Source organism: Carassius carassius, chromosome 23 (assembly GCF_963082965.1).
Source record: "Carassius carassius chromosome 23, fCarCar2.1, whole genome shotgun sequence".
Taxonomy (NCBI): domain Eukaryota; kingdom Metazoa; phylum Chordata; class Actinopteri; order Cypriniformes; family Cyprinidae; genus Carassius; species Carassius carassius.
This window is the reverse complement of record NC_081777.1, coordinates 4,460,714-4,477,250: the sequence shown is the minus strand read 5'-3', so window position 1 is coordinate 4,477,250 and position 16,537 is coordinate 4,460,714. Positions and strand designations below refer to the sequence as shown.

The 16,537-nt window shown below is 36.5% G+C and overlaps 1 protein-coding gene across 1 annotated transcript; it reads left to right on the top strand.

The window, feature by feature from the left end:
* Positions 1-8,237: 8,237 nt before the first annotated feature.
* On the top strand, positions 8,238-15,140 carry eif3m (eukaryotic translation initiation factor 3, subunit M). The gene is made up of 11 exons (XM_059506020.1): positions 8,238-8,387; positions 8,818-8,950; positions 9,042-9,180; positions 9,956-10,079; positions 10,793-10,887; positions 10,974-11,057; positions 11,133-11,232; positions 11,333-11,414; positions 14,411-14,554; positions 14,789-14,849; positions 14,964-15,140. Exons 1-11 carry the CDS (start codon positions 8,346-8,348, stop codon positions 15,085-15,087), a joined length of 1,128 nt encoding a protein of 375 aa, XP_059362003.1. The 5' UTR covers positions 8,238-8,345; the 3' UTR covers positions 15,088-15,140.
* The last annotated feature ends 1,397 nt before the right edge of the window (positions 15,141-16,537 follow it).

The window sequence follows — 16,537 nt, the reverse complement described above, 5'->3', positions numbered from 1 at the left end:
TACTGTTAACAAATTAACAGGCTTTTACCATAGTATTTTTGAAGTCTTAAAATGACAATCATTTTTATAGAGCGGTGAGCAACTGGTAAAGAATTCGATCAGAAGGAATCACTGGCTTAGTGTCACTCTTTGGCCCTTTTACAAATACACCTCATCAAATAAACAATCAACTGAAACCCCACCTAGGATTAAACATTGTCACTGATCCAAGGTAATGCCTCCCTGGTGGGAATGTGCAGAAATCAACTAAAACACAAAACTGGGATGGTTTAAGGAGGGATTTCTCACCAAATGTATTTTAAAGATATAGTGGTTCTAATGAGTGATTTTAAACATCCACAAGAGTATGTTTCTTAAAGTGTGCTTTGAGCTGACCTGAAGATGGTTAATAGGATGAGTGAGATGATCCAGGGTCTACCAGAAGAGAGATTACATCTGCTCAGAGATAAAATCACAGTACAGTCAGCACAGCAACAGGGATGAGGCTCCCAAAAACAGAAACACAAATCATTCAAGCTATTACTCTTACACTTATCAATACATCTCCTTCCATCACATGGTCCTTCTGTGTCATGCTTTATTTATGTGTGTGTGTGTGTGTGTGTGTGTGTGTGTGTGTGTGTGTGTGTGTGTGTGTGTGCGTGTGTGCGTGTGTGTGTGTGTGTGTGTGTGTGTGTGTGTGTGTGTGTGTGCGTGTGTGCGTGTGTGTGTGTGTGTGTGTGTGTGTGTGTGTGTGTGCTCTTGTTTTTGTGACATAGGACACAACTCTGTATAATGACATGGACACAGGTATTACTGGGAGAGGGTGACTTATGAGGACATAACCCATGTCCCCATTTTTCAAAACACTTATAAATCATACAGAATGAGTTTTTTTGAGAAAGTAAAAATGCACAAAGTTTCCTGTGAGGGTTAGGGTTAGGTGTAGGGTTGGTGAAGGGCCATAGAATATACAGTTTGTAAAAACCATTACACCTATGGGATGTCACCACTTTTCACAAAAACAAACGTGTGTGTGTGTGTGTGTGTGTGTGTGTGTGTGTCATTTTTATTAGTTAGTAATATTTCAATATTGTTTATACAGTTTTAGTTATTTTATTTCATCAAGTTAAACTGAATGAAAATGGGAAATGTTGCTTTGGCAGCTAGCTGAAATAAAAATACAAAAAAATTTTTTGCACCCTCAGATTTCAGATTTTCAAATAGATGTATCTCGGCCAAATATTGTTCTAGCCTAACAAACCATAAATTAATAGAAAGCTTATTTATTCAGCTTTCAAACGATGTATAAATCTCGTTTCCAAAAAAGTACCCTTATGACACATATATGAAAATGTTTTTTTAATTCATATATGGAGATTTTATATATGTAAATATATGCATATGAGGCAGAGCAGACAGCAAAACTGAACTTCAGAATGAAAGGCATGCATATCTTCATATCCGTGGGGTTAGTTGAGTGTGAAGCTCTTGGATCTTGTTGTGGTTTTTTTCCTTTTAGCATGTTCATCATCAGGCCATTTTAGCTTTGTGGTAAAGCCTGCTATCTGTGTCTCTGCAACAGCAAGTGCATGTGAGTCAGTCCACAGAGGCCAAGAAGTCACAGATCAGCTGTGTTACAGTAAAGAAGTCAACATATTTACCGTCGCACACCCAGTACACAGTGTATGAGACATTCAATGAGAACTCGGACCAAAAACCCATTCCATGTGATTTCATCACCAAATATTCTAAACACAGTGTTGTGAAATAGTGGATGTTAACATATCACTGATAATCACCATGGCTTTGTGCATTATGTATTTGAGATATATTTGATTCTAAACAGTCCTTCCATTTGGATTGCAATGTTTCACATAAACAAAAACTTAATGTGATGCATATTTGGCAGTCATATATAAATGAAACAGGTATTATTTCTGTAATACATTGTAAAAATGATATACAGAAAGTCAAGTCAACATGTTTTTGTTATTTACCTAATTTCAACTTCATTTAATTTCAACAAGTTCAAATGTGTACTAGTGTAATAAACTGGATGTGTTTTAAATATACAATAACCAGGTTTATATACTTATTGTCACGATCATTAGCTGGAGTGCCCATGAACTTCAGTAGAGGGCACTCCACTCAGCACTAACTCAAGACCCATCATGAACGCCATTTCCCACAAGGCCTCATAACTGGGACTGATTGCACTCACACCTGCACCTCATTTCCAGACACATATAAGCTGCTCTCCCACATGCACTCATTGCGAAGACTTGTTAAGCCTGTCTGACATTTCCGAGCGGTTTTCCTTGTGTTTGTTCCTTCCGTACCTGACCTTTACATTGTTTTACCAACTCTGATTCTCTGCTGCCTGCCCTGACATCTGCTTGTTTGTGTTATTGATTCTGGATATCCCTGACATACCTGACGCCATTACTGATTATTGCCTGTCTGACCATTCTCATAATAAAAGTTCTGCATATGGATCCGAACGTCTCTGGCTCATCGTTACACTTATTGTCAACAGCCATCTTGTTTAAATCTCACACATTTTAGCTGTATGGTTCCTTATCAGCTTGCCATATTTAAACATATTCATCATTTGTAACCACATTTTTCAACTGAATTATGCTGATTCTTAGCAATTAGCAATTCTTAGCATTTTGAAAAAGTGATTATTTAAAAATAAATAAATAAATGCAAATAATTAATAAAAAACTATGCCATGATTTTGAATGCAGAAATTTCATTATATGTATGACTAAAAAAAAACGCATCACAAGTTTACTTGTTTACGTTTAAACTGTATAATTCAAACTGATGGAAATTTGAAATGCAATTCAAATACTTTTGAGTGTGATATCATAGAGTTATAATCACACTGGACTTGAGTCTTGAATAAAACTGATACTCCAAAAAAATAATCACATTTACTGTTGCTCTGCAAATATTTGCTGCCAAAATCAAAGCGATTCATGCAATTTTGCATGATTGCAAAAGATTTCCTCAAGCAGATTTTATGCTAATTTTTGATGTCCTAGTCTTATGAGCAGTTGATTTATGCTATTAATGGACTATTAGGCTATGTTAATAAGTGCAATCATTCTGTTATATTATATTAATGGACCCTTACAAACATGTAATCAAAAATACTTTTTTAAATCATTATATTATCATATTATTTTAACATTTCAAATGAACATTTTATCAGGATCACTTAAGTGAGAGCATTGAACTGAAAGTAATGTATCCTAATTACAGTAGCTACAACTTTAAAACATTGTAGTTTATAAAACTTAAATAAAACATCCCTTAATCACAGCAGTGACTGTTGCTAAAGCAAGAAGCAACACAATCAATGATTAAAGATTATGCAATGCAACTTAAGTCATATGGCTTCTAAAACGTTTGTCTTAGGAACCGATGGCTCTATATTTTTTTCCATATGGAACCCTGCTTTTTACATTTCAGCATAATTTCTCAATGACATAAAGGTCACAGATGTTATTTCTTCATGTATGATGCCCAGTGACTAAAACACTTCCAGCAAGAGAACATACTCAATCCATTTAGTAATCCCTTAACAGGGTCGTCACTTTAGTCATCTCGCAGACATATAGACATGTCAACGGGTATTACTCAGTGGGTACTCACAATCAGTACACACACTTTCAAGAGAAACCATGCTAATGCATGCTGCAGATTGGAAACTTTACCGACTTCTGTAATATTCATTGTACTCTAACATCTTCCCCTTGGTAGTGGGCTTTCATCTCACATTCCTATCCAGCCCCCATCGGTTCCTGCACACCTAGAATCAAGTCACCCGCGATGTGTGCGATTCACTCAGGCGTGGCGCTTTCTGATGAGGTCACTGACCTTGCTGATAGAAGAGAACGGTCCTGATATGGGGAGGAGAGGAAGGTGGTTACACAGACTGTGGGAACAGTGTCTGGACTCTCTATTTTGTGTCTATCACACTAAATAGGAAATTTCAATTCCAGCAAACCACAGTTCAAACAATCTCAAACAATGTTGCAAAGCTGTGTAGTTTGGAACAACTGTGAAAACAACACAAAAATACTGAGAAAGACATTGATTTTTACCAATGCATGCAACATTTAATGGTATATATGTTTAATACTTTAATATTTCGGATTTACCACTTTTTAATGCCTTCATTTATGGAAGGGTGAATTAAGACATTTTAAGACCTTAAGAAACAGCATCATTGAACCTTATAATGGACTTTTCGATAAGCTTATAAGATTTGAACACAAAGGTTCAAACACCATTTCACAGCAACTACATTTTGATGAACTGGTGGCTAATTTGTATGAATTCATACAATCTTATTCATATATTTAAAAAAAAACTGCCTATATCCCTAGGTTTAGGTGAGGAAATAAACTAATCAGGAATTCAAAGTGTTTTCATCACTTTCTATATATATATATATATATATATATAAAAAAATCTTTTTTTTTTTTTTTTTTTTTTTTTTACGTTTTCATACAATCTGTCTATACACCCCATTGATGGTTGGGGTGGAGATTTATGCTCCACATAAATATTTTTCTAAAAATCATACATTTTTAACACAACTAATATTGTTTTCTTATGAGATTAGGTTGATTCAGGATGATTCATGAGCTTGCTGCTCAGTATTCATATACTTGGCTAGTGCTTGCTGTAGCAGTGTGCTTCAGAAACCCTCCACCTTCCCCAGCTCAACCTGTATAGATACGAAGTGATTCATGTATTCTATATGGGGGTTATTTCATATATGTTAAATGTGCAGCAGCAATATTTCTTACATGCTCACAGCAGCATCTGTGAAGGTCTCTGTACTTGCTCTGCAGCAGCAGCGTAGCAGATCTATTCTGCCAAGAATAAACACATTAACATAGTCATTTACATTACCGTGCAAAACCCTGAGAGTTTTCATAACAGAACTGATGTCTAATCATATTTCCAGACATCAGGACAAATTAAAAACTCTCAGAAGAAATGTGCTAGTACCCTCAAAGGAACCACTTTATATTTTCTTCACTCTGTTCATAATAATAGCTTAACAGTACATGCTAGTACTTAATTTAAAGTCCTGTTCCACGTGTAGATACTATATACTTTTTTGCTATTAGAATAACTTTGTAATAACTTGGTTCTAACTCTGAACCTACCCCTTATACCTAAGCTTTACCCATGTAGTTACCATATACTACAGCGCTTCCTTGGGTAAGTACACTGTAAGTACATATACTGTAAAATAAAGTGTAAACAAGTACATATTAAGGGTATTCTTAGGCACTAATATGCACCCTTTAGGGGTACTGCCCAGTGACAAGCTGTTTATACCCCAAAAGGTAGAAGTTTGGCACTTTTTTTCTAAAATTCAATTTAAAATACAATCAATAAAAATATTTTTGTTGTTTTAGAAATTATGGTTCCATCAGTTTTGGCTTGTGACACACAGAAGAATTAAGTGGCATTCAGATTGAAAATGCAATAAAAATGTTTAGTAGTTTTAAAACTACAGTGATCATTGATCTATCACTGCTGTTTCCTTTATCTGTGAACGTTCCCACATTCTCTCTGGCATTGTGTGGAGGTCACACATATAAGTGTGTCAGTATCTCAGACCGCTCCCTGTGACTCAATACAAACAGCCAACCACACAGACCCAAAATCATCAAAATGAAACTTTTTAACGATTTCAGAAACATCAGTGAATAATTCTGAAAAGCCCCCGTACACATGATTCAAACTCTTTGAAAATAGTGTGTTTTTTCAATTAAGACTTACGGCAATGGAAACTGTCACGGTTGGTGAACCGTGACCTCTGGGTTTTGCACTTTGTGGGTGAAGTCTGTGTGTTACGCGTCAGCACTGATTAGTTTGTGGGCGTCTCCGTTAATTGTCATCAGCTACAGCTGTCACTCATTTCTCATCCCTATATATTGGCTTGTCTAGCGTCTTGTGTTCGTGAGAGCGTTGTTTCATGTTTGTAACCTATGCCTTGCTTTCTTGTGTGTTTCTGCATTGGATGTCCGTGTCTCCCCGGAACCCCGTCCACTCTACGCAACCCACCACCAAGCAACACCACTTACCTTCGGCCTGCCTCCCCGCAGTTCCTCTCCTGCTGCCAACTCACCTCCGCCTTCCGGATTCGTCATTCCTCACCACCATCTTGGACTGTGCATTCCTCCCAGCGTTATTTGTGTCTCAGTTTTGTATTGTCTCATTGTTTTCATTAAATCTCATTAATCTCGCACTTGCTTCCTGCCACTCCTTCACCCAGTCGTTACAGAAACATTATTTCATGCATGTTGTTAATTATCAACAGTCTCTCCAGCCAGACACATGTGTATTCATTCATTTAGACAGCTTTTATAAGATCTACCTCTTCTCTACAGAAAAACAGTGAGGAAAACCTACACAGCAAGGTAGAAATATCCAAGGATTGGACAATAGAATTGCCTTGACCTGAGGGACGCATAAAAATCCCCATATAGGAATACAAGGAGCTGTCAAGGTGGTCCCACTTGAAATGTAATACTATCATCTAACTTTCAGAAGACCATCACCCTTGTTGTTTTATGTGCCCAAGGTCAGCTTAGCTTTAATCTTCTAATTGCATGATTGATAGCCGGATGCTGGAAAAATTACTCAGACACTGAGATAGACCTTATTTAGGACCAGATGACTTATGTGACTCATAAACTTTAAACCAAGAATGACCTGTTGAATACAGAGTACTTAAGCTTTTACATACCTTTCACTTCAGTTCAGTGCCAGTACTTCCCCTCTGAGCTTATGGATGTGCAAGAAATGCATGCATGATGTGCGTCTGAAGGTTAAAAATGTAAGCAATGCTTTAAACACAGAAAATGAGACTAACTCAGTATATTTTTAAATCAAATTTTTACACAAGATAAATGAATGAGTGGGGAAAAGGAATAAGAAATAAAATGTATTTATTTAATTTAAAAAAAGTAATTATAGACTCAGAAATCATTCTTTTTTTTTTCTTTTACCCAGGTGACATATACAATTATAATAATGATTAAGTAGTTACTAGTAGTCCAGGCCTATTGTGTGCTGTGTGTATTCCTCCTAGTCTCCTAATGTCATACAATAGCTTTATGCAAATATTAGTCATTATTATTAGTAGTAATTATTCATCATTGCTCACTGCCAATCTCCCCCAGTGAGCAGTGAACTCAGCAACTGCTGCAAACAGATCCCTGAATCAGTGAGTTGAACTCTGACCGGTGAATAAATCTGATTTGCTAATGAATTGTTTTATTTGTCACCTAGATCAAGCAAGTAATTAAAAAGAACCTGCTTTAAAAGTTGTTAATTAGTAAATTACTAATTCATTTACTAATTCAGTTCTCAAGTTCATCTCACTCACTCAGTTAGAACAATCATATTAATTTATTTGACGGTATAAATTGGTTGTTTATAAACAAAAATATATAGTTCCCTTACTACCTTTAAAAAAAATGGGGTTTTGAGGGTGATCATATTTAGGGGCATCTAAATGGCTGAAAAATATTCATAGTATGTCCTTGCCTGCTAAGTCGAAAACAACCAAGAAATGTCCAGCTCGTATTTCATCTCATAATTAACTCAAAGTAAAAAAAATAAGCCCCTTAGTAGTAACCTACTGTAATGTAATATATACTATATTTGTACAGCAGGCCTATACTAAATGCATCTGTAAACTGCTTTTGATAGTCATTTTAAAAAAAATGCTGCATCCTGATGGGTGTGACTCTATTGCAGTATAGAAAATGAGTAGATTTTTACTCTAAAGTAAATGAAGAAATTGCATTAAAATTGTGTGTTACAGTGATAAGAATCTGGGGTGGAAATGTTTTTTATAAAATATATAATATATAAAAGGTTGAAAAAACTCTGTGCTATGCCATTTTATAGCTTAATACCTCTGGTCACTGAAAAACTTACACTGAGTCTTTTTTTTCACTGAAAACAAAAACAACATATTCATAACGTCATGTAAACAGCTTGCCGTCAGTTTTGGGTGGACACTGAACAGATCTATTCAGATCTGCATTTTGTACTGCAAAGGGCAATATAGTACTAGTTCTGTTTCCTGCAGCAGAGTTGTAAAAAAAAAAACACGATAAGCTGTTGTATATGCTAGTTGTTAATTTTAAATGTTAATTATATCAAACTCACTAACTCGCGCAAATGAACAGAAAAGTTGCACTGTCCCTTTAAGGGAAGTACGTCAGCAGCGCCGGCTAGTTTACAGATCCTCTTCCGGCCGTGAACCGAGGCTGCGAGCGTGGATTTTTATCTCTGCTCTTAAAATATTAAATAATATGAGTGTCCCGGCGTTTATCGATGTAACGGAGGAGGATCAGGTAGGTTTAAATAGTCCATAAGCATTTTTCGTTATTACACACGTATTTGAACAAAGAAAAAGCATTTTCGCGGAAGCACGCTTTGTAGATGCTAACTTATGTTAGCCTTTAGCTGATCTCAGTACAACGTATTGGTACAGGAATAACACATTCAGCGGTTAATTTTTGTGCATACGTATTATTTCACTTGTTTTTGAGGTTTTGGTTGCATTGTGGTAGGAACACTTTAATATCAACAGGATATTATGTACCAGTAGTCACGTATCTGCTTTTGTTATTGACAACAGACATTTAACAACCCACTAAGTTAATTCCACACCGAGTGTAACCTGTCTGAAGAGCTCGGGCGGTTTTTGGTGATGCAGAATGGTGGGGTTATGATTTTATCACTGTAAGAGCTGGCTTTATTTGTGTATTGATTCACTTGCAGGCGTCAGAGCTCCGGGCCTATCTGAAGTCTAAAGGAGCGGAGATCTCGGAGGAGAATTCAGAAGGAGGTCTGCACGTGGATCTGGCGCAGATCATCGAAGCCTGTGACGTGTGCCTCAAAGACGATGACAAAGGTATGGCAGAACTGAAGTTAAAGATTTACAAACTATGTGTTACATGCTAAGCATTACAAGAACGTTTCCATCGCTGTGGTGTTCTCTGCAGATGTGGAGAGCGTGATGAACAGCATCGTCTCTCTGCTGCTGATTCTGGAGACGGAGAAGCAGGAGGCTCTCATCGAGAGTTTGTGTGAGAAGCTGGTGAAGTTTCGTGAGGGAGAGCGGCCCTCGCTCAGGATGCAGCTGTGAGTGCTTTCACTCGTATTGTTGAAATTAAATGGTTAGTTCACCCAAAAATGAAAATGATGTCATTAATTACTCACCCTCATGTCGCTCCAAACCCGTAAGACCTCCGTTAGTCTTTGGAACACAGTTTAAGATATTTTAGATTTAGTCCGAGAGCTTTCTGTCAGAAAGGTAAGAAAAACATCATCAAAGTAGTCCATGTGACATCAGAGGGTCAGTTAGAATTTGTTGAAGCATTGAAAATACATTTTGGTCCAAAAATAGCAAAAACTACGACTTTATTCAGCATCGTCTTCTCTTCCGGGTCTGTTGTGAGAGAGTTCACGGCGCTGTTGACGCGTTATCTTTGTTATTGGGCGCACCAGAAAACATGTCAGCAGTGTCGTGAATGCACTCACATCAGAACTGGAAGAGATACAATGCTGAATAAAGTGGTAGTTTTTGCTATTTTTGGACCAAAATGTATTTTCGATGCTTCAAAATATTCTAACTGACCCTCTGATGTCACATGGACTACTTTGATGATGTTTTTCTTACCTTTCTGGACATGGACAGTAGACCGTACACACAGCTTCAATGGGGGGACTGAGAGCTCTCGGACTAAATCTAAAATATCTTAAACTGTGTTCCGAAGATAAACAGAGGTCTAACTGGTTTGGAACGACACGAGGGTGAATAAATAAGGACATAATTTTCATTTTTGGGAGAACTATCCCTTTAATCTTTTTTTTCCTGACCTTGTCCATTTGTTTTAATTAAACTCTTTGTTTCTAGCTTGAGCAATCTGTTCCACGGTATGGACGAGAACACAACGGTGAGGCACACCGTGTACTGCAGTCTGATTAAAGTGGCAGCCACCTGCAATGCCATTGCATTCATACCTACAGAGCTGGACCAGGTATGGACATCATGTCAGAAATATCATAGTGTTTCCTGTCCTGCTTTTGAAATGCATCACAAGATATTTTAAAGAGTCTTGAAATGTCCAGCTCATATTTCATCTCATAATTAAAATGAAGTGAAAAATTAAGCCCTCTTTCTCCAGTTAGTAGCCTACTGTAATGTAAAAAAAATCTGTACAGTGTATTAAAAGCATCTGTAAACTGCATTTGTTAGTGATTTAAAAAAAAGTGTCCTGATTGCTGTGACTATTACAGTAAAGATAATGAGTAAATGAGGCAAGTACAGTAAAATGTGTTTGTTACAGTAATGAGAATTTGGGGTGGAAATGTTTTTTTTTTTGTTGTTGTTGTATCAATATAACCTAGGTTTAATTTTCTTAGGTAGGCTTTTTCCAAATGCATGTTCTAGATCATATTGTAAACACCTTATCTGTGCATATGTTGCATTTTTCTTAAATGCATGTTTATCTTCCTCTTGAGTGCCACGCCCATATCTGGACATCCAATCAACAACTGATGCACAGAACCAAGTCCCGGCCCTATATCTGATTCTATCTGATCTCTTTCTATATGCTTGTGATCTGAACATTTCTTTGTGAGATTAAACTGTATAGCCAACATTAGTTTCAACCCTCAAACGTTTCTCTTAGTATTCATGTAATTAGGAAAGGATATTCCCAGCATGATTGGGTTTTTGTGTTCTGTGCAGGTGCGCAAGTGGATCACAGACTGGAATCTGGATACAGAGAAGAAACACACTCTGCTCCGTCTGGTGTATGACGCGCTGGTCGACTGCAAGAAGAGGTTTGTGCTCGTTTGATTTCAGGTCAGCTGTGTCCAGGCAGCTTGGGGTTGTTCTTTATTTGACCTTGCACTCTTGTGTCTTTCAGTGAAGCTGCAGCTAAAGTGATGGTGGAGTTACTGGGCAGTTACACAGAGGACAACGCTTCACAAGCCCGAATGGATGCACACAGGTATGACCTTCTCTCCTCAGGTCTCTGTCAGATCTGCTTTTGTCTTTGTTAGTAATTTCCATTCTGCTCTCCCAGGTGCATCGTCCGTGCCCTGAAAGACCCAAGCACCTATCTCTTCGACCACCTCCTGGCTTTGAAACCAGTGCGTTTCCTGGAGGGAGAACTCATCCACGATGTAAGAAAATGTCGATTTATTCTTATTATTTTTTAAATGAATACAGCCTTTGAATGGTTTTCAGAAACTCTGTGAATAAAACACCTCTTTCTCCTTCCAGCTCCTGACCATCTTTGTCAGTGCAAAGCTTGCTGCATATGTCAAGTTTTACCAGAGCAACAAAGACTTCATTGAGTCTCTCGGTGAGTACAGTCTGAACATCTTTATAGGATTCAGTCTTGACCATGACACTCTAATAAACAAAAACACAAAGTACACACACAAAGTGTAAATTCTATTATTTAAAATAATCTTTTTTTTGTTTGTTTTGGATTGTACTACATTTATAAGTACCGTATTTTTTTTGACTATAAGTCACACCTAATTGTAAGTCGCATCAGTCCAAAAATGTCATGACGAGGAAAAAAAACATATATAAGTCACACTGGACTATAAGTCACATTTATTTTGAACCAAGCACCAAGAGAAAACATTACCGTCTACAGCCGCGAGAGGGCGCTCTGTTTTCAGGGGTAGACTACAAAAGCACAGAGCACCCTCTCGTGGGTGTAGACGGTAATGTTTTCTCTTGGTTCATTTCTCTCGGTTCATGTCAAATTAATTTTGATAAATAAGTCGCACCTGACTATAAGTCGCAGGACCAGCCAAACTATGAAAAAAAAGTCCGACTTATAGTCCGGAAAATACGGTAATTGGTACATAATGAAAAAAATTCAAGACCGTTTATCTGCTATCTTAATTATGATTACAGCGCATATATATATATATATATATTATAGCACATTTAAATGCTTAGTTTAGTTCTTATTATCAATTGCTCTACGCGATTGAGTTCAGTATGTCTTATGTTTTATTATTGTGCTGGTTAAATTCTCTAAGGAACTTCTATTACTCAGCAAACACTTTTGAAGAGATATTTAACTATGGACTCCATATTAATTTTAGAGTTTCTATCTCAAACTGCAAAAACCTTATACTAGTTTTTAAATGGCACTTTTATACCATTTCAAATAGCCAAGGATGCTCGCATGGTGTTAAAACACCAAACAACATTATACATTATTTATTCATATGTGACCCTGGAGCACAAAACCAGTCTTAAGTCTCTGGGGTATATTTGTAGCAATAGCCAACAATACATTGTATTGGTCAAAATTATCTTTTTTTTTCCTTTTATGCCAAAAATCATTAGGATATTAAGTAAAGATTTTTTCCTACTGTAAATATATCAAAACTTAATTTTGATTAGTAATATGCATTTGCTAAGAACTTAATCTGGACAACTTTAAAGGCGATGTTCTCAATATTTAGATTTTCACCCTCAGATTTTCAAATGGTTGTATCTCAGCCTAATATTGTGCTATCCTAACAAACCATATATCAATGTAAAGATGATTTATTCAGGTTTCATGGGATGTATAGATCTATGTAAATGTATAAATCTCAATTTACATCAAGCTGACCCTTATGACTGGTTTCCTGGTCCAGGGTCACATTATATATTTTGTTACATTTATTTCTTCATATAATTTTATTTTGTTATTTTCATTTTTCATTTGCATAAAAGAAAAAGGCATTTGTTTTATACTGTGGTTAATCTAATATAACTCACTTTTAAAGCTACCGTGCATTAGCAATGATGAGTGTTGCTCCATATTGAAAACTGGCCTCTATGCATTGCTCATCTTGTATTTGTTTTTAAGTGCAGTAATGTGTTCGGCACTGGCTCTCACACGTGTTTGTTATCTGTGGTGTCACTGGGCCGCTGGAATTTGAGTCTCAGCAGTTCTGGCTCTTTTAAAAGACAAACGTTAATTAGAGCAGGATCCTCCCTGCCATTGAGCAGCGACAGCCAGCTCAGACCAGTCCTGATCAAGTGTTGATCTAACCTTTGAACCCAGAAGAGAACGGCTCAATCACCTTCTCGTTTGATGATTTTATAATTAATGTAAACAGATTTTCTGTTGAGAGGGTGAAACGGTGAATATTTGTAGTCTGTCAGCATTTTCTTCACCTACATCCAATAACATCTTAATAGAGCGTAACAGTAGCTGTGTTTGATGTGCATAAATTCTAAAAATGCACATAAAAAAACCTATGTGCATATTGGAGTAGGATAAACTTATTATCCAATAAGAAAAAATGTGCATAAATTATTGAAACCCATTTCCCGAATATATTCCTCCATGCGCATTTTGTTCTCTTTGACTCATTGGATGAGTTTAATTTAATAAGTTTAATTCAGATCTTTGGATGGAAACATAGCTAGTGTTTTTCCCATCCCAATTTTTCAGCGTATCTTTCCCATTAGAATTTTTGCATATTATCTCATTGAAACAGGAACAACAAAATATTGATAATTATTATGACTATTGATAGCCTGAAGTAATTGCCAATAAAAAATACATATATTTTTTTTTACATTTAGTCATTTAGCAGAAGCTTTTATCCAAGCAACTTACAAATGAAGACAATAGAAGCAATCAAAACGAACAAAAGGACAGTGATGTGCAAGCGCTGTAACAAGTAGGGCTGCACGATTATAACAAAAATCATAATTGTCGATTATTCCCTTGAAATTGTAATTGCAATTATTAATTGGTTACCACAATTTACATTGAATGTTTATATCGTTGTTTGATGCAACTACATGCTGTATTTTATTATGCAAATAAACAAGCTGAAAACTGTAATTCTTTTGGTGCTTTTCTGTAGTATTAAGCCTCAAATGTCAACTATGCATCGGATTGTTTTTTTCTTTAAATTATAAAAAAAAAAAGTAAAAATATTTAATGATATAAAGTTATACTAAAACTAAAATTTAAATAATGGGAAAAACCCACGATAACATGTAGAAAGAAAAAACATCTTAAGCATGCAGAATAACATAAGTGGACTTTAAACGATTACGTAATTGTGGCATCCATAATTGTAATCACGATTAGAAATTCGATTAATTGTGCAGTCCTAATAAGTCTAGCAAGGTTTTTATTTTTATTTTATATATGTGTGTGTGTGTGTATATATATATATATATATATAATAAAATGAAAATAGAATAGAAAAAATAAAGCAAGCTTGTGTTAGAAGCATTTTACTTATTTAAAGCACAGTCCAGTGGCGTAATGTTGCATTGAAGCTCAAATTAAATACCGAATGCTTCATGTTGTGTGTTCAGGTTTGTCTCATGAGCAGAACATGGCAAAAATGAGGCTGTTGACGTTCATGGGCATGGCAGTAGAGATGAAGGAGATCTCGTTCGACACCATGCAGCAGGAGCTGCAGATCGGTGCTGAAGATGTGGAGGCCTTCGTCATTGACGGTACGGCTCTGCTCTACCTTTGCAGACTATTTCAGCTCAGTGTATTTGAAGAGTAACTGTTTTGTCACTGTCTGCATGTGGTCATTTATGTCCAACACCAATTCCTCTGACTGGGACAATAAAGTAAATCCTAAGCTCAACGGTGTACATAAATAGAATGTTAAAGAAGCTTTGCGTCCATGTTTCTGTACAACCACACAAACATACTTACTGTGTCTTCATGTGAATTTCTAGCTGTTCGGACCAAAATGGTCTATTGCAAGATTGACCAGACACAGCGGAAGGTTGTGGTGAGGTAAGGCATTACCTTTTTTTCTATTTCAGACTAATTTAAAAACATACAAATAGACTTATGGTTGTGTCTGGAGCCCAGACTGACGTGATCGGTTTCTGACTCTCTTTCCTGTAGCCACAGCACACACCGCACCTTTGGCAAGCAGCAGTGGCAGCAGCTGCATGACACACTGTGCTCCTGGAAACAGAATCTGGCTTCTGTGAAGAGCAGCCTTCAGACGCTCTCTCCTTCTGCCTGAGACTGCTGCTTCTGTTTCAATACACATCCAATAAAACACCCATGAAGACCATGTTTCTGCTTCACTCTCAGTGCTGTATAAAGGATAATAGACAGGCAGATGGTCATTATTGTAAAACGAACCTCCTTCAGGGTCCACTGGTGTTTTATCACTCTGAAAGGGTTTATTTATTATAGTGACTGAATGATTGAACGTTATCCCACTTATTACATGAGTAACCTAAAGACATTAAACGCCTTGGGAAATGTCTCCAAGCCTCATGATTTGCATTTGTTCTAGTCATTGCTTTAAGTATGAGTAATGTAAATGCAGTGACCACTAACTTAAACTTCAGGAAGACACCTTGGCAGCATCCAAATTTGCGCAAATAACAGGGTTTGGACACAGCAGCAAGTCCAGAAGTTTACAAAGTACCTGGGTGACTTACTACATTGAGGTAGAATACCTTCATAATTGAGTGTCAAAGGCTGAAGAGATGTGAATGATGAAGGGAATGGCCTGCAGAAATTGGAAGTGAGTAAGAGAGAGACCGAATACTAGATTCAACTACATGTGTCTTTATTTAGTAAGTCAAAGATGAGCTCTTGAAATGAGATAAGCCATTTTTTTAATCCTTTCTAGACATGATAATAGTTCCAAAACATGCAAGTCAAATTCAACACATTTTCAGAACGTTGATTTTGATGCTGAACACTTTAAGGTCAAGATAAATTATGTGAGAAATGTTTCAATCAAATGCAAAACGTTCCCTCTTCCTTCCTCTCTCTGTTTGCACTCACTATCCCAGGTGAACGGTTCATGCCCAAACGATGTGTTGTGTGAGATTTACCAGTTATGTCTTCATTGTTTCTATCTACCGTGTCCGATTTCATGACCCCGCTTTATCAAGATCTGATACAGGGTGAATCATATTTCTGCTCTGAGAGAAGTCGTAGCTAATGTTTCTTATCTCTCTGGTTATACGGTGGCCCCAAAGAGCTCTTAGGCTCTTAAGACACACTTAAAAATGAATTTCATTGCATTAGAGGATGTATGAAGTATGATGTCAGTTCTGTTATCCTTAAGTTCACACAGGTGTAGTTATCATGTTTGTCATTACAAAAAAAAAAAAAAAAACTGTTATTCTGAATTATTGCTAAATAAATTATTTGTTATTAATGTAAAATCCTAAATCAGCTATTTTAATTTAGAAATTTTTGCAATTTGCTTCAATTATTGAAAAACTGAAGATGAACAAAAGAGATTCATCTGAAAGCTGCCCATATTTTACCTGAGGTTATGTAATAGTAGCACTCAAATTAAATAATTTAATTCAGTTAGCCCATAGGTTTAAATTAATCATGAAGAGTATGCACTGAAACATCTAAATTTTGAATAACACCATTCGTGACAATTAAAAGTATTAAAATAATAACATTCAGGGGGTTGTTTTGGGGCCAGGATATCCCAT

Bases quoted from the DNA above. Each gene is read 5' to 3' on its own strand.
- eif3m (XM_059506020.1), top strand. From the start codon at position 8,346: ATGAGTGTCCCGGCGTTTATCGATGTAACGGAGGAGGATCAG. The intron at 8,951-9,041 runs GTATGGCAGAAC...TGTTCTCTGCAG, and splicing joins CCTCAAAGACGATGACAAAG to ATGTGGAGAGCGTGATGAAC. The intron at 10,888-10,973 runs GTTTGTGCTCGT...TGTGTCTTTCAG, and splicing joins CTGGTCGACTGCAAGAAGAG to TGAAGCTGCAGCTAAAGTGA.